Source organism: Octodon degus, unplaced genomic scaffold (assembly GCF_000260255.1).
Source record: "Octodon degus isolate 3935 unplaced genomic scaffold, OctDeg1.0 scaffold00007, whole genome shotgun sequence".
Classification (NCBI taxonomy): domain Eukaryota; kingdom Metazoa; phylum Chordata; class Mammalia; order Rodentia; family Octodontidae; genus Octodon; species Octodon degus.
The window spans coordinates 16,832,488-16,856,915 of NW_004524583.1; the positions used below are offsets into that span (position 1 = coordinate 16,832,488).

The window sequence follows — 24,428 nt, forward strand, 5'->3', positions numbered from 1 at the left end:
ACCACCACCAACAACAACAACAACAACAAGGCTTACAAAACTAGCCTGTGGGGACTGTAATTTTCTAATCCCTGAACACAATGTTTAAAGGTGAGGTTCTGAGGTCCTACTGGGCTTTTGCAACTTAGGAGCTGCATTACTTGTGGCAATTTACATATATAAAATGTGAACAGTACAGGTTTGTTCTGAATATTAAATAAAACAAAATATACAGTGTTAAATAATAAAGTTCACTAAACATTAGCTATTACTATAGGTATTATTTCCATAGTGCCTGAATTGAGCTCTATTAAATAAATGTTTACTAAATTTGAGCTATTCAAAGAGATTCACACATCTGAAATTTTGTACAACAAAATGCCACGTTTAGTCCACACATATATTTAAAAGGGTATTTTTGAACTTAGTTATCTGCAATTTTACTAGAAACATAAGGAATAAGTATCTTAGAACAGCTTTTTAATATGAGGATTATTTTAACCAATACCAATAAATGAATGTAAAGTTCCATTATAAGGAAATTCACTATAGTAAGACACCATGGAAGTTAATTTTCGTGGAAACCGGTTATAAACAAGGCTGTCCTATTTTTCATACATTATTACCTCATTTGTTCTCACCAGAAACCCATGAATCACATGGATTAGGTCACATTTATTTTGAGACAGGGTCTCACCATATATCTCAGAATGGCTTGTAACCTAGGCTGTCCTTGAACTCATAGTGATCCTCCTTAGGCCGTATTTTCTTTATTCAATAGATTTTAAAACAGATGAAAGATTTCAATGGGAAGCTGAAGCAGGGCAATTCCAAGCTTGTGTCTAGCCCAGACAATTTTGTGAGACCCTGTCTCATAATTTAAAATATTTTGTTCCCATAGGCAATTTAAAAGAAACAAAAAAACTATTCTGTTTCCATAGGCAATTTAATAAAAAACTAAATAATAAAAACTATTAGCCAGAACTATTTGGCAACAAGAATGCAAAATCACATAGAGCAAACTTCTAAAAGAATACATAACCAAAGAGATGCATAAAGAAATTATTTAAATATAATATATAAGTGAAAGTATGGGGTCAGCTGGAGGGAAATATCTCAAAGGAAATGATACTCAAAGATAAGCAGGATTTACTCTATTTAGGAAGATCATGGAAAGGTATTTTAGAAGAAATGATATGCTTCTCATATAGCAATAAAAGTACAGAGAATTTTCAAGAAATACACATGGAGAACTTGTAAGACAAGAACGCAAGGTATAATTTGAAGTGAGCAATAAATGTGAAGGCAGTTATTTTCTATATCTAAGTGAGGCATTTTTTATAGACACTGAGCAGCCATGGAAGACTAAGAAAAGACACAAAGTCACATTTGGCTTTGAAAATGACATGATGGCAGCATGGAAGATTGAACAAAAGAATACAGATTTTGAAAGCAGGGGGGACACTGAAATAATCTTTCCATTGAGAGATTAGATACATGCAGACAAATGAAAGAAATGGCAACCTTACTATGATGTAACAGTACTGCTTCCAGGCATATATACAGCTTTATAATAAATATGTTTCAAAATACTTGAAGACTGATAAAAACCTGAAGTATAACAGAGATAAAAGAGCACTTAAACAGAATTTGAAGACTGATAGAAACCTGAGGTATAAAAGACATAAAAGAGCACTTAAACAGAATGGAGAACCATACATTATCAATTCATTTTAAACAAAAGTGCCAACACACTGAAGAGGGAAAAGTTTTCAACAGCTAAGCCTGGAACAACTGGATAAAAATATGAAAAATAATGCCTCCAAATTTTTTCCTATCAAAGTACATTAATGTGAAGCTAACTCAACAAAGCTTCTAGAAGAAAACAAGAGAATCTTTGGGGCATCACTGTCCTCAGTGATCTTGGTTCTTAGGCATTCAGACTCAGACTGGAATCTGCATTATCCACCTAGGGCAGCAGTGGCAGCCTCCGACGGCACACGAGTCTCAGAAGGCACTCACAGCCTTCTCTGTCGGCATGCAAGGAAAGTGTCCTGGCCAATTTTTGGCAAATTATCAGCATGCATACAACAACAAAGATCACATTAACTCTGCAAAAGAAGACCAAATGCAAACATTCACCTTTTAATGAAAAGCTGCTTATATCACTGAAAGCTCTGTCACTTTTAAGAGAAAAGACATTAATGCATGAATGAGTTGTTTTGTCTAAGCAAAAACTTGAGTGCTCAGGGTTAACTGCAGGGTTGGCACTCTGCAATAAATAAGTGGGCTGCAGAGATCAGTTTGGGCACTCAATCTTTAAAAGGTTCGCCATCACTGTCCTAGGCCCTCTCAGCTATGGTAATTGCAGGATCCAATACATTGTAATAAATCTCTCTCTCAACACACACACACACACACACACACACACACACACACACACACACACACAATTGATTCTGTTTCTCTGAAGAAACCTAATTCAGAGGGCCACAATGTCTCACAGATGTTCAACTTGGCCTCCATAGTGTGAAAAAACCAGAGAAGATGCTAACAAATAGGCATGTGTACGTTGTAGTAAAACTTAATTTTCTCTCTCTCCCTTCCTTCCTTCCTTCCTTCCTTCCTTCCTTCCTTCCTTCCTTCCTTCCTTTCTTCCTTCCTTCCTTCCTTCTTTCCTTCCTTCTCTAGTACAGCACGCTGTACCACTCTGTGCCCAGTCAGAGACTGAAACCGGGTGTGGTGGCACACGCCTATAATCCCAGAGCTGGAGGGGAGACAAGAGGATCACTATGAGTCTGAGTTGCACAGGACCTCGTACCAAACAAACAAACAAACAAACAGGGCTGAGTGCCTGCTTAGGCAAGCACAGACAAGGGTTGGATCCCCAGCACCACATGGTGCGCCAGCCCTGCCCCAGACACACTGAGCTGGCCACGAATTTCAGATGTGGTGGCACATGCCTGTAATCCCAGCACTGGGGAGGCTGAAACAGGAGGATCACTACAAGTCTGAGCTGTGTAGTAAGTCCCTGCACGTACAAAACACATTACAAAAAAAGATTAAAACAAAAGTTTAAAAAAGTTATTAGCATATGCTTTTGCAATATATAATGAAGACACTTGTGGCTAGAAATTGGTACTTATATAGTATGTTGCATCTTGATTCCTTTTACTTCTCTCCTTCCTCCTGTCTCCTTCCATCTTCCAAGTCTCCTCCCATCTCCACAAAGTCCATCTTCCTGTTTCCTATGGATAATTTTTTTTATTTTGATTTTAAAATTATTTATAGTCTGGGTTTCTTATATAAGAGAACTCAGGCAATGTATTTAACCATACATCTGACTTGCTTTGCTTTACACAGTGAACTTGAGGTGTGCCCATCTTCCTACAAATGACTCAACTTTATCCTTCTTACTTGCTTAGGAAAGCTTATAGCAGTACAAATCATAGTAACTAAATACTGGAAGCAGTCCATCAACAGATAAATGCATAAAGAAATGTGGTATTTTACACAATGAAGAGCTACTCTGCCAGAAAAAGGATGTATTTAAGTCACTTGTAGGAAAATGGATGCACCGTGCGAACATAAGTTTAAGGGAGACAAGTCAGACACACAAGCATCGTTTTTCTTCTGAGAAACCCAAAATACAAATTTAAGGAGCAAAATGAAAGATAACAGGAAACAATGAGATAGATCATTTTTTTTGGGGGGGGCTCAGCCCACCCTCAAGGTGAGGCTGACATGGCAGGCAGTGCTGGGATGTGCTTGCCTAAGCTTGCCTAAGCAGGCGCTTTAGACCACTGAGCTATCTCATGGGCCCAAGATAGACCGTTTGCAAATAAGAGAAGAGACAAAAGTGGGAGAGGAAATAAAAAGAACTGAGATGTGCTGTTCTTATATCAATTTGTGTTTAACTCTGAAAATGTATCCAGAAGAGACACATCTGAAACAAACCAAATTGCTATTTCTAGCTTTAAAAATTTTGTAATGAAATTTTATTAGTTAAAACCTTTTAAAGCAATAAAGTAGTCTGTAACAACAGTTAACTAAGACTATAAACAATTATAATCTAATAACTGGAAGTAATCATCACATATAACAATCCAGTCGTGACTGCCCCACACCTTAGCTAAGGAGCGTAAGGATGAAGACTTGTGCTACCACTTCTCCACCGTCTGCCATCCCACTTTCCTTGGTTTATTACCTTTAAGCTAGTCTCAGAAGGACAAACTCCTCCATCTCTCTGTTTCCCCATGTAATACAAGATTTAGTTTTGGCACTGGTCTCAAGATGCAGAAAAGGACAACTTTGGATAAAGGACCAGCCACTCTCTCTACTTTGCTGAAGAAGATTAAGGATAACTATTAGTTATCCTATTAAGGATAACTAGCAGCACTCAATCTGAAGGCTAAGTTAGCTAGCACTTTTCTAACTGAGCTTCATTTTTAGGTTTGATTTGTATGAGACAAATCTAATTTCTAATTTCATAGACATGTGTAGGATTGAACTCTACACCATAACCTTCGACCTGACAATTTATGAGTGTTCTTCTTTCCCTGAAAACACCTTCTCAACTAGTTCTTGTTCCTAAATATTTTATTTCCTAAACTTATTATCACAATTAACTATTTATAATTCTGTTCCACACAGAAAACATACTTAAAAAAACAATTTCTTCTTTGGTGAAGGATTACATCTCAAAAATTCTTTAACACATATAATCACACAATCAAAACAAACAACTACATCTAGTTCCAAGGTGTCATTACACTACAGTCTTTCTAGAAATTCTGGCATAAAAAAAGTGAGCTCAAGTCACATAGTAGAGGGCTGTAGCATTTGCTCTGACTCTTCAGGACTGTATTAGGTATTTTACAGGCTGGTTCAAGTATTATTTCAAGGTCTGGAGTAGTGTTACAGGTTTCTCCTGGTGTTATTTTATTTTTAAAGAGAACACAAAAATAGAGTAAAAAAAAAGTTAGACATGATATAGAATTTCATTAAACAAAATGATAGGAATTCAACAATGGTTGTTATATTGCATATAGCTGTCTTCAAATTACTCAATTACCAGATATAAACCTATAAGATTTGGCAAGAAAATTATAAAAAATTAAAAAGGAGAAAAAAAATCAAACATTAATTTGTTCTTTACAATAGACCAGCAGAAAAGAGCAGGACAATTATCAAAGCTATTATATATTACCCAAGCTATTATGTATCTTTTTCTACCTTCTTTCTTTCCTTCTTTCCCTTATGCCTGTTCTTCCTTCCATTCTACCATTCAGATCCTAGTTATTCATTCAGGCTTTTATGCTAGGGAGACAACATAATGTTTACACATATGAGTCTGATTTATTTCACTTAAGGATATAGTCTCTAGTTAAATCCATTTACCTACAAAAGCCTTGAGTTTAATCTTTCTTTATAGCTGAGTAGTAGTCCATTGTATAAAAATAATTTTAACCATTCCTCAGTTGATGGGCATTTAGGTTGTTTCCAAGATTTAGTGATGAAAAGTTACACTGCTATAAACACGGGTACACATGTATCGCTGTTGTGTGATGTTTTCAACTCTTCTGAAAAAACACCCAGGAGAATACTGGGTTGAATAGGACCTCTAATCCTAGTTTTTTAAGGAACTGTCACATTGAATTCCATTGGGTCGTACCAGTCTACACTCCCACCAACTCCCACTCCTCATCACAGCCCCTCCAGCATTTGTTTTGGTTGACTTCTTGATGATAGCCATTCCTTCTGGGGTGAGATGGAATCTCAGTGTTGTTTTCATTTGCATTTCTCTAATACCCGATGCTGCTGAACATTTTTTTCATATATTTATTTGCCATTTGTATTTCTTCACCTGAGAAGTGTCTATTCATCTGGGTCTTTGAATTTGGGGGAACTGATTTTTAAAAATTCTTTATATGTTCTAGATAGAAATCCTTTGTCTGAGTCACAGTCAGCTAAAATGTTTTCACAAACTGGGATTTCTTTTTACTCTGTTGGTGATTTCTTTTTACATGCAGAAACTTTTCAAAGATGAGATCCCAGATGTTTATTCTTTGTATTTCCCATGTCGTTTCGTTTTTGTTGGTGAACTCTCCCTACCCCTATGTCTTTAAGATTTCTACCTACTTTTCCTCCAGTAAATTTAATGATTCTGCTTTAATATTCAAATCACTTTGACTATAGTTTAGTGCATGGTGACAAACATGGGTCTAATTTTAGGCTTCAGCATGTGGAAAGCCAGTTTTTCTAGCACCATTTATTAAAGAGGCTATCTTTCTTCCAGTGAACATGTTTGGCCCCTTTGTCAAAGGTAAAGTGGTCGAGTGTGTTTGTATTTGTATCTGCATCTTCTAATCTGTTCCACTGATTCGCAGGTCTGGTTTTCTATCAATACCATGCTGATTTTATCACAATAGCTTTGTAGTATAATTTCAAGCCAGGGATTGTGAACCTCCTGCCTTTCTTTTGATGCCCAGGATAGCTTTTGCTATTCTAGGTCTCTTTTGGTTCCAGATGAATTTCTGGAATGTTTTCTCTAGATCTGTGAGATATACTAATGGTATTTAAATCAGGATTGCACTGAATCTGTGTAACAATTTTGAGAGTATGGCTATTTTCACAATGTTAGTTCTTCTATTGGGGAACAAGGAATATCTTTCCATTTTCTGAAATCTTCTTTGTTCTCTTTCTTCAGAGTACTATAATTTTCACTATATAGATCTTTTACTTTCTTTGTTAACCTGATTCCTAAGTATTTCATTTGATTGGATGTTACTATGAAAGGCATGGTTTGCCTAATTTCATTCTTGGTGTTTGTTCTTTGTGTACAGAATGCTATTGATTTTTTGAGTGTTGATTTTGTAGCCTGCTATGTTACTGAATTTAGTTATTAAATCTATGAGTCTTTTGGATGGAGTCCTTGAGGTCTTCTATGTAGAGTATCATGTCATCTGTAGATAATGATAATGTAATTTCTTCCTTTTCAATTTTATTCCTTTTACTTTTGTCATCTAACTGCTCTGGCTAATATTTCCAGAACTATATTGAATAGGAGTGGTGACAGAGGACATCCTTGTCTTGTTCCTGGTTTTATAATGAAGGCTTTCAGTTTTTATCCATTTAGTATGGTGTTGGCTATTGGTTTGTCATATATGGCTTTTATCAGGTTGAAGTAAAAACCATCTATTCTGATTTTCTGTAGGGTTTTTCATGAATGAGTGTTGGATTTTGTCAAAAGCTTTTGCTACATCTATTGAGATGATCATGTGGTTTTTGTCTTTGGTTCTGTTGATGTGGTATACTACATTTATTGATTTGCACATACTGAACCATCCCTACATTCCTGGGATGAATCCCACTTGGTTGTGGCATATAATCTTCTTGATGATTGGCTGCATTCTGTTTGCTAGTATTTTATTGAGAATTTTTGCTTCTGGCCTATTATTCTGTTTTTCAGTTGGGTCATTCTCTGGTTTTGGAATAAGGGTAATACTTGCTTCCATGAAAGAGTTGGAAAGAACTGCTTCCCTTTCAATTTCATTTAAGAGTTTGAGGAGAGTTGGTATTAAATCTTCTCTAAATTTCTTGCAGAATTCAACTGTGTATGCATGAGCTCAGATCTGGGCTTTTCTCTGTTGGTAGGTTTTTAATTACATTTTCAATTTCATTGACTGATATTGGAATTTTTTGGAATTATTATTTGGAATTATTCCAAAAATTATTTGGAATTTTTATATCTTCTTTATGCAGCTTTAGTAATTTATATGTACTTAGGAATCTGTCCGTTTCTTCTGTGCATTCCATCTTGTAAGAGTAAAGATTTTTGAAGTAGGTGTTGATGATCTTCAGAATTTCTATAGGATCTGCAGCGGTCTCACTCTTTTCATTCATTACTGCATGAATTTGAATTTTTTTTCTTTCCTTTTTTTTTGATAAGGTTAGCTATGGTTTTATCAATTTTATTTATTCTTTCAAAGAAGCAACTCTGTGATTCATTAATTCTTTGTATGTATCTTCCTAGTCTCCATTGTATTCATTTTGGTTTTGACCTTTAAAATTTCCTGCTTTCTTTGGGCTGTGAGCTGGACTTGTTCTTCTTTTTCTAGAACTTCGAGGTGCTGCATAAGGTTATTTATTTGTGTCTTGTTTTCTGATGTGAGAATCCACTATTACAAATTTCCATTTTAGGACTGTTTTCATTTCAGTCCACAGGTTCCTATAAGTTGTATCTGCATTTTTGTTTGATTGTAAATATTGTTTTATTTCTTCTTTAATTTTTTTCTATGACCCACTGATTGTTCAGGAGAGTGTTACTTAATTTCTATGTATTTATGGAGTTTTTGCCATATCTTTTGTCAATAATTTCTAGTCTCACTGCACTATGGTCAGATTAATATACATGAGATAATTTCAATTCCTTTGCATCTCCTGAAACATGTTCTATGTGCTAGGATATAGTCTATTTTGTAGAACATCCTGTGTGGAGCTGAAAAGAATGTGTATTCTGATGTTTTTTAATTGGAGCACTCTGCAAAGGTCTATTAAGTCCATTTCTTCACAAATTTGGTTTAGTTCTGCTATTTCTTTGCTGATTTTTTTTCTTAGTTGATCTCTTTGTGACACTAGGCTGAGTTTTCATGTCTGTTAAAATTTGTCTTATATAGTTGGGTGCTCCTACATTTGGTTTATACGTATTTATGACTGTTTATATCTTCCCCTTGCTGTTTCCCTCTAACAAGTATGTAGTAATCCTCTTTATCTCTTTTGATTATTCTTGGTTTAAAGTTCATGTTGTCTGCAACCAGAATGGCTATCCCTGCTTTTCTCTGGGTTTCTGTGGCATGGAGTATTGTTTCCCATCCTTTGACTTTCAGTCTATAAATTTCCTTTTGAGTTAAACGTGTTTCTTGTATATAGCATATCCACTCTGCCAGTCTGCTTCTTTTGATTGGTGAATTGAGGCCCTTTACGTGGATGGTTATAACTGATACGTACTGGCTTATCTTTGTCATGTTATTTTCCTGCTGTAGGGTCTTCTGAGTGGTTCCTTTCTGTTCTTCTTGAAGTTGTGGTCATTTCTGTCTTTTCGGGGAGTATCTGTCAGTACTCTTTTAAGGTTGGCTTGGTGATCATGAATTTCTTAAGTTGTTCTTTGTCACAGAAATATCTCACTAGTAAATTTGATAGTTTTCCAGGTTATATCAATCTGGCTTGGAAGTTGTTTTCTTTCAGAACCTGAAATACCTCATTCTCAGCTCTTGACTTGTGGTCTGTGTTGAGAAATCTGCCATGATCATGATGGGCTTTCCATTTGAGGTGATTTTTCTTCTCTAACAGCTTTTAATATTCTGTCCTTTTGATAAATTTCTGGAATCTTCATTATTATGTTTGGGGGTGTAGATTTATTTTTATTATGGGTAGTTGGAATTCTATATGCCTCACTAATCAATATATCAGATTCTTTTCCAATGTTTGGAAAATTTCATGCTACTACCTCTGCAAATAGTCTTTTTATGTCATTTGTTTTGATTCCTGCTGTTTCATTGCCACCTATTAGTGTTATATTGCTTTTCTCTGCAGCATTTTGCAGCTGTTGAACGGTTCCTTGTTATGTTTAAGAGATCTTTCCTTTCATGCTCATTAGCTGCAATGCTGTCTTCATGGTCTAAAAGTCTATCCAGTTTCATTCAAGTAGTTTTGCCACCTTTCAATGGAATTCTTACTTTCCTGGATATATTTGAAACTGTTTCATGCATTCTAATTCTTTTCTGTATTGTTCATTCAATGTTTCTATTGTTTTTCAATTCTCCTGTTTTTTTTTTTTAAATCTATGTCTTCTTTAGAATCAGTGAGCAATTCTTTCATGACTGTTGTCATTTTGTTGTTTTTTTACCTGAGAGATTATTTGTGATGAGATTTCCTCTATAGCCTGGACAGAATTATTTCTTTACCTCAATTACTAACATTTCAGAAATTGCATGTGTGTGACTTCCAAGTTCCTCTATGTCCTTTTCTCCTGCATGTGTTGTGTGTGGGATGGAGGTCTGAGATTGTCTTTTCTTCCTTTATTTTGAAATTTTGAAGCTTCCAAAGTTCAGCAGGGCTAATGATCACTGTTTTCATCTCAGCATGGTTTCCAAGATGATGGATGGGGTGGACAACAGCTCAGCAAGGGTCCATCAAAGGTGAGAGGCTGAAGCAAGTTTCACAATATCCCAGAGGCTGTCTGGGGCTAAACCTGGCTTCTGCCTTGGTGATGGTGGTGATGAGGGGTAGTATGAAGCTCATGAAGGCTTCTGCCAAGGGAGATGGGCAGGTCTAAGCTCAGCAGGCTCCTGAAAAGGGCCTGGTATTATTTAAATGATTTGAGTTACCTAACTCTAATTTTTTTTTTTTTATTTTTATTTTAGGGAAGGGTCTATAGGATGTTCAGGGCCTCACTACTAGATTGGACTTGTAGTGAGTCTCCTGTTTACAGCCTCCCATTGCTGGGATTACAGGTGCGCATGACCACACCCCGTCTCAAATGCTTTCTCAGTGCGCCCCAGGGGTAGGGCCAGTACGGCAAGCCCAGGAATCAAACCTCCGGCCCCTGTGCCTACTTGCAGGCACTTTAATTCGCTGAGATATTTGGCCAGCCTAACCCTAAAATACTGATATAAATCTACATGTAGCTTTTGAGGAATTGCTATACTCATTTCCATAGTGGCTATCACTAATTTACATTCTCACCAGTAATATCAAGGCCTTCCATCACTCACCAGCATTTGTTATTTTTTGAGTTCTTAATGATAATCATTCTTTTTGGACTAAAATGGAATCTATGCTATTTGATTTGTATTTTTCTAATGGCTAAAGTTGATGAACATTTTTTCATGCACTTACTGGCCATTTATATTTCATTTGAGAAGCATCTATAAATTTCAACTGCCTATTATTTTAATTGGCTCTTTTATTTTTGGAGTCTAAATTTTTGAGTTCTTTGTAGTCTAGATATTACTTTCCAGTCTGAGTAGTAGCTGGGAAACCTTTTTCCATTCAATGAGTATTCTCTTTCCTCTACTGGTTGTTTCCTTTTCTGTGCAGAAGGTTTTAAATGGGATAGAATACCATTTGTTGACTGTTGGTGTTATTTCCTATACAACAGTGTTCTGTTCAGAAAGTTGCTGCCTTGGTCTATTTCTTCAGGGGTTTTACCTATTTTATCTTCTAGCAGATTCAATTTCTATTTTTAAATCTAGGTGTTTGATCCACTTTGGTTGGATTTTAATCCAGGGTGAGACATATGGGTTTATATTCATTCTTCTGCACATGGATAGTCAATTTTTCCAGCATCATTTGTCAAAGAGGCTTTTTCTTTTTGGCCCTTTTGTTGAAGATCAAATGGCTATAGGTGCTTAGGGCTTTTCCATTTTCTTTTTTTTTCAGGAACCAGGGATTGAACTCAGGCCCTTGCGCTTGCCAGGGAAGCGCTTATTCCACTGAGCCATCTGCCCGGCTCAACTTTTCCTTTTTCTGACATTCCCTTAAATTGTTTTTCATATTACTACAGTTTTCTTTATGTACGCTTCTCCCTTCCTTGGTTTATTCATAGACATGTACTTTTTAAAACTATTATGAATGGTCTTAGAAATCAATTTTTTGCTTGATTTCTAAGACAATTTTCAAAAACAGGGGGCTAAGTTTGGCTTGAAGACTATAGTTTGTAAAGCATAAGATTTTATAATTGATATACTGGTAAAGTTAATGCCTGAAATTCAGAAAGCTAAAACCCACAGAATTGGAAATACATACATGTCACAGAATTCCTTCTTCTTCCACATATCACTTTAACAGAGAAACAAGATCTTTATAGCATAAGAGATCTAAAATAGTATATGCCTTTAATTCATATTTCTATTAATCTAAATATCTGAGACCAGAAAAATTTCTGTAAAAGTAGCATATAGAAACATATGTATGGCCTGTACTAACAGACATAATATACCTATATATTTTCAATCATATTTATTGGATAATATTAGTCCATCCATTAAGAATCTACCTGATGTAGGCTTCTATTAAGCATTACATTAGAGCATTTAGATAATTTTAATATATGTATTAGTTTTATGAAAATTAAAAATATTACCTCCATAGGAATTATCTAAGGTATATATATATTTTTTTTTTTAATTTTTTTCTTATGGTATGGGGGACTGACCTCAGGACCCTGTGCTTGCCAGGCAAGCGCTTATTCTGCTGAGCTATCTTCCCAGCCCTAAGGTATATTTTAGTCCAAGCTCTGTTTGCTAAAGATTTTCTTCCTGACCTAAGATATTTGCTTAGAGTTTGATTATTCTAAGATAACACCAAGAAAAAGCTGAAATCAATCTGATTCTCTATAACTTTTGTCTACTCTGAACCAGAAACAAAAAGCTTTGACTTCTAAATTAAAATCTTAGTGTCAACAAAGAACAAAAATCATGCAACAATCCAAATGATAACCCTGAAAGTGACACTTATTTTTAAAAAAGAACTTTAGCTCTATTCAAGATTCCCACTTTACAATGAACTGCTTTCAGTTCTCTCAATGGCTCTGTGTTCTCTGGCTTCTTTCATGTACTAGCACTCACCTACAGAAAAGTCTTCCATTGTCTCTACCGGGTTGACTCCTACTCATACTCATACTTTAGGTCTCCGCTTAAAAATTACTGCTTCCAAAATCTCCACATATGTGCAAAAGTTATGTTTCAAAATACTTTTATCCATGTTACATTATCAAAAGATACTTTAACTATTCATTCAGTTATCTGCTTTTGTCTACCAAAATCCCAGAAAGGAAAGCACTGTGTCTTCTCCACATAGCCCAGTGTGGTTGCCTGCCACACTACAAGTGCTTCTATCCAGTTACGTACTGTGAGGCAGGGCCTCACTACACTGCACAGGCTGGTTTTCAGTTTGTAGGTTTAAGCCATTCTCATGTCTCAACCTCTCAAACAGCTGGGTCTAGAGGCACACATGCCTGTTCCCAGGCTCAATCACTGCTAATCTAAGGCTGCCTCCATGCAAACCTTTAGCATGTATATTAAGTAAACCTTTCTGACCCAACCCACTTTAGAATGAGGCATAGAGAGAATTTAAGCATCTAGTATTTTTTAGATGACTAAATATTACAAATGGCTATTTTATAACAAGTACTCAAATCAGGCACCTCTGGGACAAACTATTTCTTATTAGTCATTATTTTCATTTACAAAAAATATTTTCCAGGGCTGGCGAGATAGCTCAGTGGACTAAGCACCTTCTTAGGCAAGCGCAGGGATCAGGGTTTGATCTCCAGCACCACATGAGGCACCAGCCCTGCTTCCTGGGTGGGTTGACCTGGCCAGAGTCTGAGTGTGATGGTGCATGCCTATAATCCCAGTGCTGGGGAGGCTAAAAGTAGGAGAATCACCATGAGTCTGAGCTGCGTAGTTGGACCCTGCAACAACCAACTACATTTAAAAAAAGTTTTCCAGTTAGATTTGTCATATTAAATAATTTTCACTTCTATTTGTTACATATTTATTAAAGCAATGGGAGGAAGATAAGAGAAGCAAAGATAAAGCAGCCAAAATAATATCTGTTAATATGAATGGTTTTTCAATATTTATAAAAGAAAAAAAGTAAAGAATTACGTTTAAGTGGCTGGGATTCTCTATCATTAAATCACTTACTTGAGAATATTTATATCAACTAGAAAAGCTCTTTGGAAGCTGATTGTTATACATATATTAAAACAGCGAATATATCTAAAAATAAATCAATAACATTTAAGGATACTTCAAACCATTAAACAGAGAAGCAAATGAGCTGGATATGGCAGCATATTCCTATAATCCCAACACTCCTAACATTCAGGAAGCTAAGAGAAATCATACGAGTTTGAGTACAGTTTTGGCTACAGAGCAAGCTCAAGGCCAGTTGAGACTAATAATAAGACCCTGACTCTGAAAGATTCCCATTCTGGATCATCACAAGGAATCTGTGTGGCAGAGCCAGGTGTTTCGCATGTAGTTAGTTCATGGTCAGGAAATACTGTGTGGCATAGAAAAATAAACTGATCATTTTATCAGCAGCCTCTGAAACAAAACTTTTAGGACATTATATGTGCAGATGGTATGATTATTTTTAACTGGAAGCATAATCCTTAATATTTTCCTTTATTTAACAAAAGCAAGCATGTTAAAAATAATCACTAGTTGGCAAGTATAGTGGCATACACCTAGAATCTCAGCACTTGGGAGGCTGGGGCAGGAGGATTCCTGTGAGTCTGAGGCTAGCCTGAGGCATATAGTGAGTTCAAGGCCAGCATGAACTATATAGCAAGACACACACTCTTTCTCCCTCTTTCTTCTTCTCCCTTTCTCTCCCTCTCTTTCCCTTCCTCTCTCCTCCCCCCTGGTCTCACACACACACACACACACACACAATCACTAGATTAATTAAAAGTATAATTTAATTCATTAGCATGAAGATAAAGTATGATATTTACACAATAATATGGTGGTAGATAAAAGATCTATTAAATTAAAATTATAATTCTGTTGCACCATGATAAAATGAATTCTTTAATCAGGGAGTGTAAATGACTAAGAAATAATCAGTGACTCAATACTGAAAGTTATATAAGGTCTGAAACGAGTTATAGTATATGGAAGGAAGAGCGACAGAAAAGATATTTATTTAGCTCCTAGACATTCCAGGTGGTTTCTATGCTTCTAATCCTTGTTTGGGTAAAGTAAGGTATTTGGCATGAGTTTACGGGGAGGTATCTAGCCTGGAAGTAGGCAGAAATAAATATATTAATTAAAGGTCTGTCATTTATATAAATTCTATGACCCTGGAAAAGTTATTTAGCCTCAACTAGCAAAGGATAAGCAAAGGATGATTTCTTTCTTTTCTTTTTTTTTTTTTTTTAAGCAAAGGATGATTTCTAGATCTTGTTTACCTATAATGTTATGAAATTCTGAATGTCTGAAATTAATTTTAACCTGTGGACTACAAAAATATAAAGGATTAAAAATCACACAAACCAAACCTTGTTGCATATAGGCAGAGCCAAATTGTATACTAAATCTGATAAATCTACTGAGAGTATCTTTTTACATTTCTAATAATCAATTACTACTCAAAAAATTGCCTCTCACTGGGTGTGGTGGTGCCTGCTTGTAATGCCAGCACTCTGGAAGCTGAGCCAGGAGGGGCCAAGCTTGAGTCTGGCATGGACAAATGAGGGACTCAGACATCTCATCTTAAACGAGGCCTGAATTCAATCCTCAGTACTGGAGGGAGAAGGAGGGAGGAGTTGTCTCTCTCTAGAAACAGGGAAACAGAGGACATCATATATGTCCTACTTGGGCTATATATTTTCACAACCAGAAAAGTTAAAACTGAATTAAGTTCATGAAATGAAAAATATCAGCACTAGCAAGCATGGCAAAACTTCTTTGCAAGGTTGAAAAATTTAGTAGAGTATTGTCTTAACTTTTACATCTTATCGGCCAGCACTATTGATAAGCTACAGACCAGGAAAACATAATCTTAAAACTAGCACACAGTGAGGCTCTAGATTAAGAGAAATTGTAAAATATGAAGTTACTTATAAAGAAAAACATATTGATATACAGCTTATACATAATCTATAGTACTATTAATCCATAGGGGCTTTTATAAAACCACTCAATATATATTTTTAAAAATTACCCAAATAATTTTCATGACACTGCTGTGGATAGTCAGGTATGTTCCCCACACACACTAAGGAGGTAAAGCCAAACAAACCATACCAAACAAACAAACAACCCCCCCCCAAAAATAACAACAACAACAACAACAACAAAACCCCACATGCATGCCCACCAGCTTTTGGAATACGTCTGACTGCCCACAAAAGATGAGTGCAGAAACAATGTGCTGTCCTGGTTAGCACTGGTTCTCATCACTCAGTTCCCTACCTGCTGCTGTGCTGTAAGCACCCTTTACGTGCTTGCTCAATAAGTAATGGCTGTTAAGAGTAGCCAACAATTACTAAAGCTCTATCACGTGGCACGTGTACTGCCTATATTATTCAATGCTATAAACAGTTCAGTGAAGGAAGTTATTACTCCTCATTTTACTGACAAGAAAAATAAGACCTAGGTAAGTAATTTCCCTAATACTACAGAATGATAAAACAAGGATTTAAAACAGAGATAGCTCAACTTTAGACCTTAAAGATCATGACAGTAGGGAAAAAAAAAAAGCAGTAGAGTAGCAGGAAGACAATATAGTCTATCACTTCCATGGAGAGAAGGAATGATCTTTTTTAATCATTTTAGAATGTGTAGCACAACTCAATTCACTCGTTTCTTCAGGATATGTTTCCTGAATAAAATAAAAATCACATAAAAGTGAGACAAGCTGAATATGGTGTTAATCTGTTAATCTTCAGGCATGCTAATGTTTGAGAACCATATGTCTACTTTATACATTGTGAAAATTTATAAGTAAATCATACATTGTATAAAATGCTGTATACAATATATAAAACTTTATACAACATTTCACTTTATAAGGATCAAATGAATTCAATAATGTGAACGCACCCTAAAAAGTGAATGCTGTATCACTACTGTTAAAAGATTAAGTTGTATTCCTTAAAGTCTTCAGTGGTTTTGTAAAATCTAGATACAAATAAATACCACAAATGAAACAAACCATTAATATATTTTGAAAAATGTAATATTCTTCTTATTTGGATACCATAGCATACCTGGATCCAAAAGAAAAGGTGACTTTGATCCATGAAAATGTACCTAGAAATCTGTTAATCTGGTCATGCCAGAAATCTGACACTGCAAAAGCTTCTTACCTGACCAGTGTCCACTGGAAACGCCAGATTTGTCTGTGCAGGTCTCGCTCACAGGTCTAAACACTGTCTCCCATCCACCAGTAGCATAGCGCCAATTCTGAGACTCCAAGATGAGTGTCCGCTGGGTGCCATATGCAATCATGAAGCAGTAGACCACGTGATGGAGCTGACAGCCATAGCCACAGCCTTTGTTGATGTTACACACCAGCTTCCTGGCTGTGTGGCAGTCCTTGGGATTCTACATGAGAGAAAAAGAAACAAATATGAAGTTGGACAGACATATCAACTTCACTTTCTAAGCGACAAGTGTCAGAAACATATAACAACCCAGGGCTGATTCAGTATGTTTCTTTTTTCCTTTCTGCTTTTTAAGACAGGGTCTCACTGTGTAGTTTAGGCTGGTTTTGAGCTCAATATATAGCCAAGGCTGGCCTTAAACTCACAGTGATCCTCCTGCTTCAACATCCCATGTGCTTGGATGACAGTGCGTGTCACCACATCCAACTTGATGTGGGATCTAATAAAACGAATGCAAAATAAATTTTATGTGCATAGAGACAGAAGTAAAAAAGAACAATCAGTTTGGAAATATTAAACAAGTGTGAAATTAAGCAAAGTAAGTACTTAAAAACCTTCCTTCTCTATCCTTCAGAATATCACAGTTACAAACACTGAAAACTTCATGAAAGAAGTGAAATGGTTCATTTATTCTAGCAGCACTTCAGCATTCTGAGCTTACCTTGTATGTAATTTATCTTAAAGGAAAAATTATAATCTCTCTATTAATTCAGTCTATTTCCACACTTATGAATGTTACAAATAAAAATCAACATTTTCAGGATGAAGTAAAAAGCACTGAGTAAACTAAATTTGGCAATGACAAAATATCAGTCATACAACTTTTTTTCACTATAAAACATACAACTTTTTCTAACCAAGTCACTAGCAATTTTCCCTACAGCACCCAGACTTATTCTTTACTATCTACCTTGAGGATGTACTGTGCCGGTATTTAACTGGGAATTCCATTTTTCTCACTCTATATTTTGCCACAAAAATGATTACCTAATGTGATTTTTTTTCTAAATTCTAAAGTTCAGAGTGTTCTCTAATTTGTATGACCTGCTGTTACTAACTATCCCTAAGTATCTTAGTTCTTCATATATAAGGTTGCTTTGTCAAGGACTCTAATCTGAGAAGTTTCCCAAACTAATTTGTCTCCCAGAAATGAAAGGATAAGTTCCTTTAGGAACAGAATCTTTCTCCTGCACAGCAAGAGGATCAGTTTTAATTTACATGAGCTCAAATAAGCAGTTAGCAGATCTCAACTCTGAAATTACATTCCAAGGATGATCTGCGAGTCAAGTAGAGCCCTACACACAAAAGCTAAGGTGGTGAGGGTATCCGGAGTATGTACTTGAAAATCGCTCTGAAGGAAAAGTGGAGGGAAAATGCAACGCAGTCCTGTTCAAAAGAGGTACTTTTCACATTCAAATATATCACAACAAGCTGGCCTTTTTTACATTAAAGTAGAACCAACACTATCCAAAACCTCTTCAGAAGAGTTAGAGCCCTTATCAAGCCAACAGAGCCCTGGTCAAATTCGGCAAGATTTGGTCAATACTGTTTGTACTGTGAAGCACAGGACCTGCTGATTCTTTTCATTTGAGAGCATAAACTCATGGAAGATCCCTAAATTAATGACCTTATCCTTGTTGCTAAAAGCACAAAAGATTGAGAGGAACAGAAAAGTGCGAGGTCATGCGAAAATGGGAAATCTCTAGAATTTCTATAAAGAATTATCTGAAGGCTTCTGAGTAAGTGCTATAGGCTAGTTTGGATCTTTGCTTTTAGGAATAATAGAAATTAAAGCAGAAATTTATAGAAAGGTTTTAATTGGAAAGTTAAGAGGAAAGATAGGAAAGGACTCCAGCTTAAGTAGCTACAAGGGGCATTCTCTAACACCAGGGTTTACACTTGACTGGCCCCAAAAGCAAAAGGCCAGCATATAAGGATCAGCTGCCAGGCTGGGAGCGAGCATGATCTCAGTCCTGGTGCCACGGTCCTAGAATGATTGCTGTTGGAGAATGGCCTATTCCCAGGTGACCAAAAGTTTAGGACAGTACCTCAATACTTCTCAAGCATAGCTGGATGTCCTTGGATATTGCCTATTCTGCTACTGTCAGTCTTGAAGGGTTTGAGATTATGTAAATTCAGGGATAATCACCACACAAGTAACTCTTATTAATTATGTGACTATCAGCAATAAACAAGGTAGGAATTTATCAAAAAAAATTCAGCTTTTTTTTTCTGTGTTTAGTACAGGGTCTACAAGGTCTCACTATGTAGATTGAATTCATAGTGATTCTCCTGTTTTCAGCCTCCCAAGTGCTGGGATTACAGGTGCACGCCACCATGCCCAGTCTCAACTGCTGACTCAGCATGCCTCTCAGGCAGGGCCTGCACAGCAGGCCCAGGGATCAAATAAGTTAACTTTTTAGCACATTAAGACACCAGTCATAACTGACTACATTGTACCAGGATAGTGGCATTTTAAAAATTAAAGCACATCAAATATAATAGTAGTTTGTATAACCAAAAGTTTAAACAGACATAGAAGGTTAACTAAGACTTAATTTTCCTAAACAATAAAAACATAATAAATATGGTGTCTTGGTTACTTTTCTCATAGCTGAGACAAAATACTCAATGTCCAAAGTTAAAGAAGTAATCATTTATTTAGCTCACAGTTTGTAGATATTTCAGTTCCAGTTGGCTGGCTCCAAGGCAGGGTGGCATGGCAGAGGGGCAGCACAAAGGAAAAATAGTTCATGGTGGGCAGAAGGCAGCAGAGCAGAGAGTAGGGAAGCGGCAGCAGCCAGTGACAGCAGCAGCCCTCTTCCCATCCTGCATGTTCTATCCAGGCTACACAGCTCCAGGGTGTGGAGCACTCTTTTGGGGGGGGGGTGCTTGGGGGATGACACGATGCACATGTAGCAGTCCCATTATCCACATGCAGAACTGTGCTGAACAAATCAGTGGAATAATTTAGTAATCACAAACCACTAATGACAGTATCACATACGTAATCCCAGCACCACAAACTCTGAAAATTCCCACCTATGAACCTATGAGGTTTTAGGGGACATCTAGACACAAGTCATAACAGACAGGAAATATACCAAATTATTTACATAAAAGTAAAACCTAGCTCAGTTGTAAATTTTACTATGAATGGATTGATATTTTAAGTATTGTTGCTTTCATCACAAAGACTTGTTTGGTTTTATTTTATTAAGTTCTCACTGAGTAGTTCAGGCTGGCCTCGAACTCTGGATAGTCCTCCTGCCTCAGACTCCTGAGTTCTTAACCATACCTGGCTAAGAAAAAAGATTCTGACATTATCCCTTTGGAGGGTTTTGTTTGTTTTCTCTTCATGTATCTGGTACATGGTACAGAGTTTCACTACGCAGCTCAGACTCGTAGTGATTCCCCTATTCTCAGCCTCTCCAGTGCTGGAATTACAGGCATACATAATCATGCCCAGACTCTGACCAGCGCAGTGTGCTTGAGGGCAGGGCCGGTGTGGCATGTGGTGCTGGGGATTGAACCCCACTCCCTGTGCTTCCCTAAGCAGGCACTTAGTCTGCTGAGCTATCTCATTGGCCTGGGAGGTTTTTTCTGATTTTTTGTTTGTTTGTTTGTTTGTTTTGTTTTTTTTGTGGCTGACTCAGCCCATGCATGGGAATGGGGCTAGTGTGGCATGTGGTACCAGGGATTAAACTATGGTCCCTGCATGCTTGCCTAAGCTTGCCTAAGCAGGCGCTTTAGATGATTGAGCTATCTTGCTGGCCCTGGCTAGAAGCTTTTTTAAAAAATATTTTCTTAGAACAAACAGTCTTATTAGAAATGTTTTATGTCAAAGAAACATTTCTAATGTTATGATCAATTTATAGCCAAAGCATAAAACTTTCAGATAATTACAAGAGTGTACCACTCCACTTACAGGTCACCAATAGTTTCCAAAACTCATGTTATTATTCATATTAGTGACCCACACTGTTAGGTTATAGGTAGATGTACACATTGACATCTAGCAAAGAATACATACTTAAGGAGGGAAAAATCTAAAATCTTTGGTTTTTTTTTTTTTTTTTTTGGCGGAACTGGGGATTGAACTCAGGCCCTTGTGCAAGTGAGCTACCTCCCCAGCCCCTTAAAACCTTTGCTTTTAAAGCCTTGCCAGGATTCCCTATAAAACACAATAATTCTTTTTAAAAACCACACCTGAAGTACTTAATTTAAGCAAAGACTACACGGTTTTTAAAAAGGCAAACAAGCCTTTTTTTAGGACCTCTATTTTTTTTTTTTCCACTACATAGCTCAGACTGCTCTTTAATAGTGTAGCCCAGACCAGCTTCAAACTCTCGGTGATCCTGCTGCCTTAACTTCTTTGGTGTTGGGATCACAGGTATGGGGCAGCAGGTGTGCCACACTTCTGCCCCATAGCATCTTTTGAAAATGTTAGTTTTTAGTCATATAAACAAGCCCACTAATAGACCAGGTCAATCAACTCTTTACAACAAAAGGTTTTTTGTTTTATTTTCCCTTAAAACCAACTGTAAAATGAGTTGTGCTTATACAATTTATTAATTTTAGGCATCTTAATATGATGAAGAAATTCTACCCTTATCGCTTTGAAAGTTGTTTAAAGCTTTTTTTTTTTTTTTTCCCCCTCCTCAAGTATGCGTTATTTTTTGGCAGAACCAGGGATCGAACTCAGGTCCTTCTACTGAGCCTCCCCAGCCCACCCTCCTCAAGTATGTTATACGTTCTTTTCCAGATGTCAATCCATACATCTATCTATAACCTAACAGTTTGGGTCACTAATATGAGTAATAACTATATTTTATTGTAGCAGAAAATGCACCCCTCCCCCAAGCCAATATACTTCAGTTTGTTACCTGCCAGGTAACAGTTCCTGTTCCAGCTGCTTCTGTCTCTTACAAACAGCTGATCATTATGATGCACACTGTACAAACTAATCTCCAATTGACAAGCCATTCTGTCTCTGTACTTCCTGCTCGCTTATCCCATATAAGCCCTAGACCACAACAGATTGGGGCCTGATATTATGGGAATGATTCCGATCAGTGCTCATTGATATAAATAAATCTGCCTCCAAATCCTGGCTGTCATTTTGGTGTTTCTGCTTGCTGTTGCATTTGATATCAGGAAGACTGACCATGTTGGCCTCTTTGGTCACCAAATGTGGCCCTCATGGACAGAGCAAGGACCTCTCCAGGTCTCAATAGAACCCCTGATATTTCTTGAGTCTCCTTGGAAGTCTGGAGGAGGATTCCTGGCTTCCCAAATCAAGTGGATCATCTCAGACCACAAAGGGAAGAGAACAAAATCTGTCTGTCCATCTGCCTATCTACTTCTGGAAAGACCCCTAGGAGCACCCCAGCGAATCTGTCAGTCCTGCTCAGCTCAAGCAGAAGAGCTTGTTAGTTAAGGCTACCCTCATGGGGAGCAGGGCTGGAATGTTTACCCTCCTGAGTGTCTGCTGAATGTGAGAGTGAGTGGAACAGAGACGGTGGGCAACAGGCTGCTCCATCTGTGCAGCAAGACTGTGCAGCACTGGTCATGGGACTGACTGGGCCCTCACCTGCAGTTCTGTGGTGACTGACGATGGCTCAATGGAGGCCTCATATCTGCTTTAGCTAAGTAGTTCCTAAGTTCCCAAAGGGGTGTAGCCAGGTAGGCATCAGAATGGTCTCTCTCTGAGGGGCACCTACTCTTTGTCTGCTGCACTACCATTCAAGGGTATACAACATAAATCATAGGGAGACAAAATGGAAACTAGTTAGTTAAAATCCACAGTCCCTGACTGCAGGAAAAGGGCTTTTTTGCAGTTAAAAATGAAACCAAACTGTTCTCTGTGTTTCAATGAAGAAGAAAAAGAAAAGAAAAAAGAAAGAAAGAAAAGAGGCCCATTCTTCCTGAGAATTCCAGCCAATTAAACCAGTTCCAGCTAGCCACTGCCTGCATTCAGCTACAGAGACCCTCCCCACCTGAACCTCCTGTCTCATGGCTATTTCTGTCCTGGTCAGAGGGCATCATCTAATGCCCGCCCGAGACAGACTGTCAATAATTCCTTCTGAGTCCCACATTTTGAAGGAGGAAGATTTGGCCTGTCAGTCCTGATAAATGAGTTACACCCAGTCAGGCTGAAATAGATAGAACAGACTGAGCTCTATCAAATTGGGCCCCCAAGAGCCTGTAGCCAATTGCAAAAGTTGGGGGCAAACCTTTGGTTTTCCTGGTAAAAAATGGAATAGAACTCTCTGCCTACAAAAGTTCTCTTCATCAAAAAAGGGAAGTTTTGAGTGCAGGCCTAGCACATAAGTGAGGACACCCGAAGTCCGCCGGATCCTCATTCAACCCAGAGCCCAGGCCCGGCGAGTCAGCGAGATGACCCAGGGCCCGCTGGATACTCATTTGACCTAGAGCCCAGGCTCAGCATGAAACCTGCAGCAGAACTCCCTGGAAAGAGGCTAGAGGCAAGACCCACCCAGCTGATTCAGGAACAGAACATTCTGCCAGAGTAGCACAGAGGGTTCACCTCCAAGGGCTGCAATGGGAAGAAGTGGAGCACAGCAACCAGATCCAAGCCACAACCACTTGGACAATTTTGAACTTGGTACATCTGGACCTGGTGGTAAGGTAATAACTCTATCTAAGCTCTACACCAAAGGTCAGAAGACAGTGCTGTAGAAAATGACAAAAAGAAGGAATAAAATGCAGTCTCAGGCCCCAAGCCCACCCAGAACAAATGGAGAAGACATTAACATAGATCAAACTGGAAAGTGCACACCTGAAATGTCTGAAATAATAGCATGTGAAGTAAAGAAACAACTGCAGAAAGGTATAGAGGAACAGATCAGTAATAACTTCTCAAGTAAAAAAAGAAATGATAACTATAATGAAAGAAGTATTAACTGCTTCTAAAGAAGACACTGATTAAAAAATAGAGCAGAATTTAAAAAAAGATGGAATCCTTGAATAAATGATATAGGAAAGAAATAGAATGCATGAAGCAGATTAAGAGAGATATACAAGAATTTAAAACCTCAACCACAAGCTGGCAAAACCATTTGAATGAAAGTGAGAGTAGACTTTCAGACCTTAAAGACACCATAGCAGCTAGTGAAAAAGAAAAGATCTCTTAAAAACAACTAGGATCCAGGAAAAAAGAATTCGATACCTGCAAGACAATGCAAAGATGAACTACGTGAGACTAAAAGGCATCAATGAGAAGGAATCAATACAAATGATATAAAAAGAATATGGATGATAGTAATAGCAGAAAACTTCTCAAATATGGGGAAACTATCTGACATTCAGGTAACCGAAGTATATACAATTAGCCCTATTAAAAACACACCCAAACATATAATAACCAAGATTCCAGAAATTCAGCACAGGAACAGTATTTTAAAAGATGCTAAAGAAAAGAAACAGATCACTTTTAAAGGAAAATCCATCAGAATAATAG

At 37.3% G+C, this 24,428-nt stretch overlaps 1 protein-coding gene across 6 annotated transcripts in view; it reads right to left on the reverse strand.

The window, feature by feature from the left end:
• Fut8 (fucosyltransferase 8) overlaps window positions 1–24,428 on the reverse strand; it is a 485,432-nt gene that overhangs the window by 91,072 nt on the left and 369,932 nt on the right. For all 6 annotated transcript variants that reach the window (XM_023702829.1, XM_004624778.2, XM_023702814.1 and 3 more), the window contains one exon: window positions 16,868–17,105. In XM_023702829.1, the coding sequence (XP_023558597.1) occupies window positions 16,868–17,105 (238 nt within the window). The remainder of the gene's footprint in view (window positions 1–16,867; window positions 17,106–24,428) is intronic.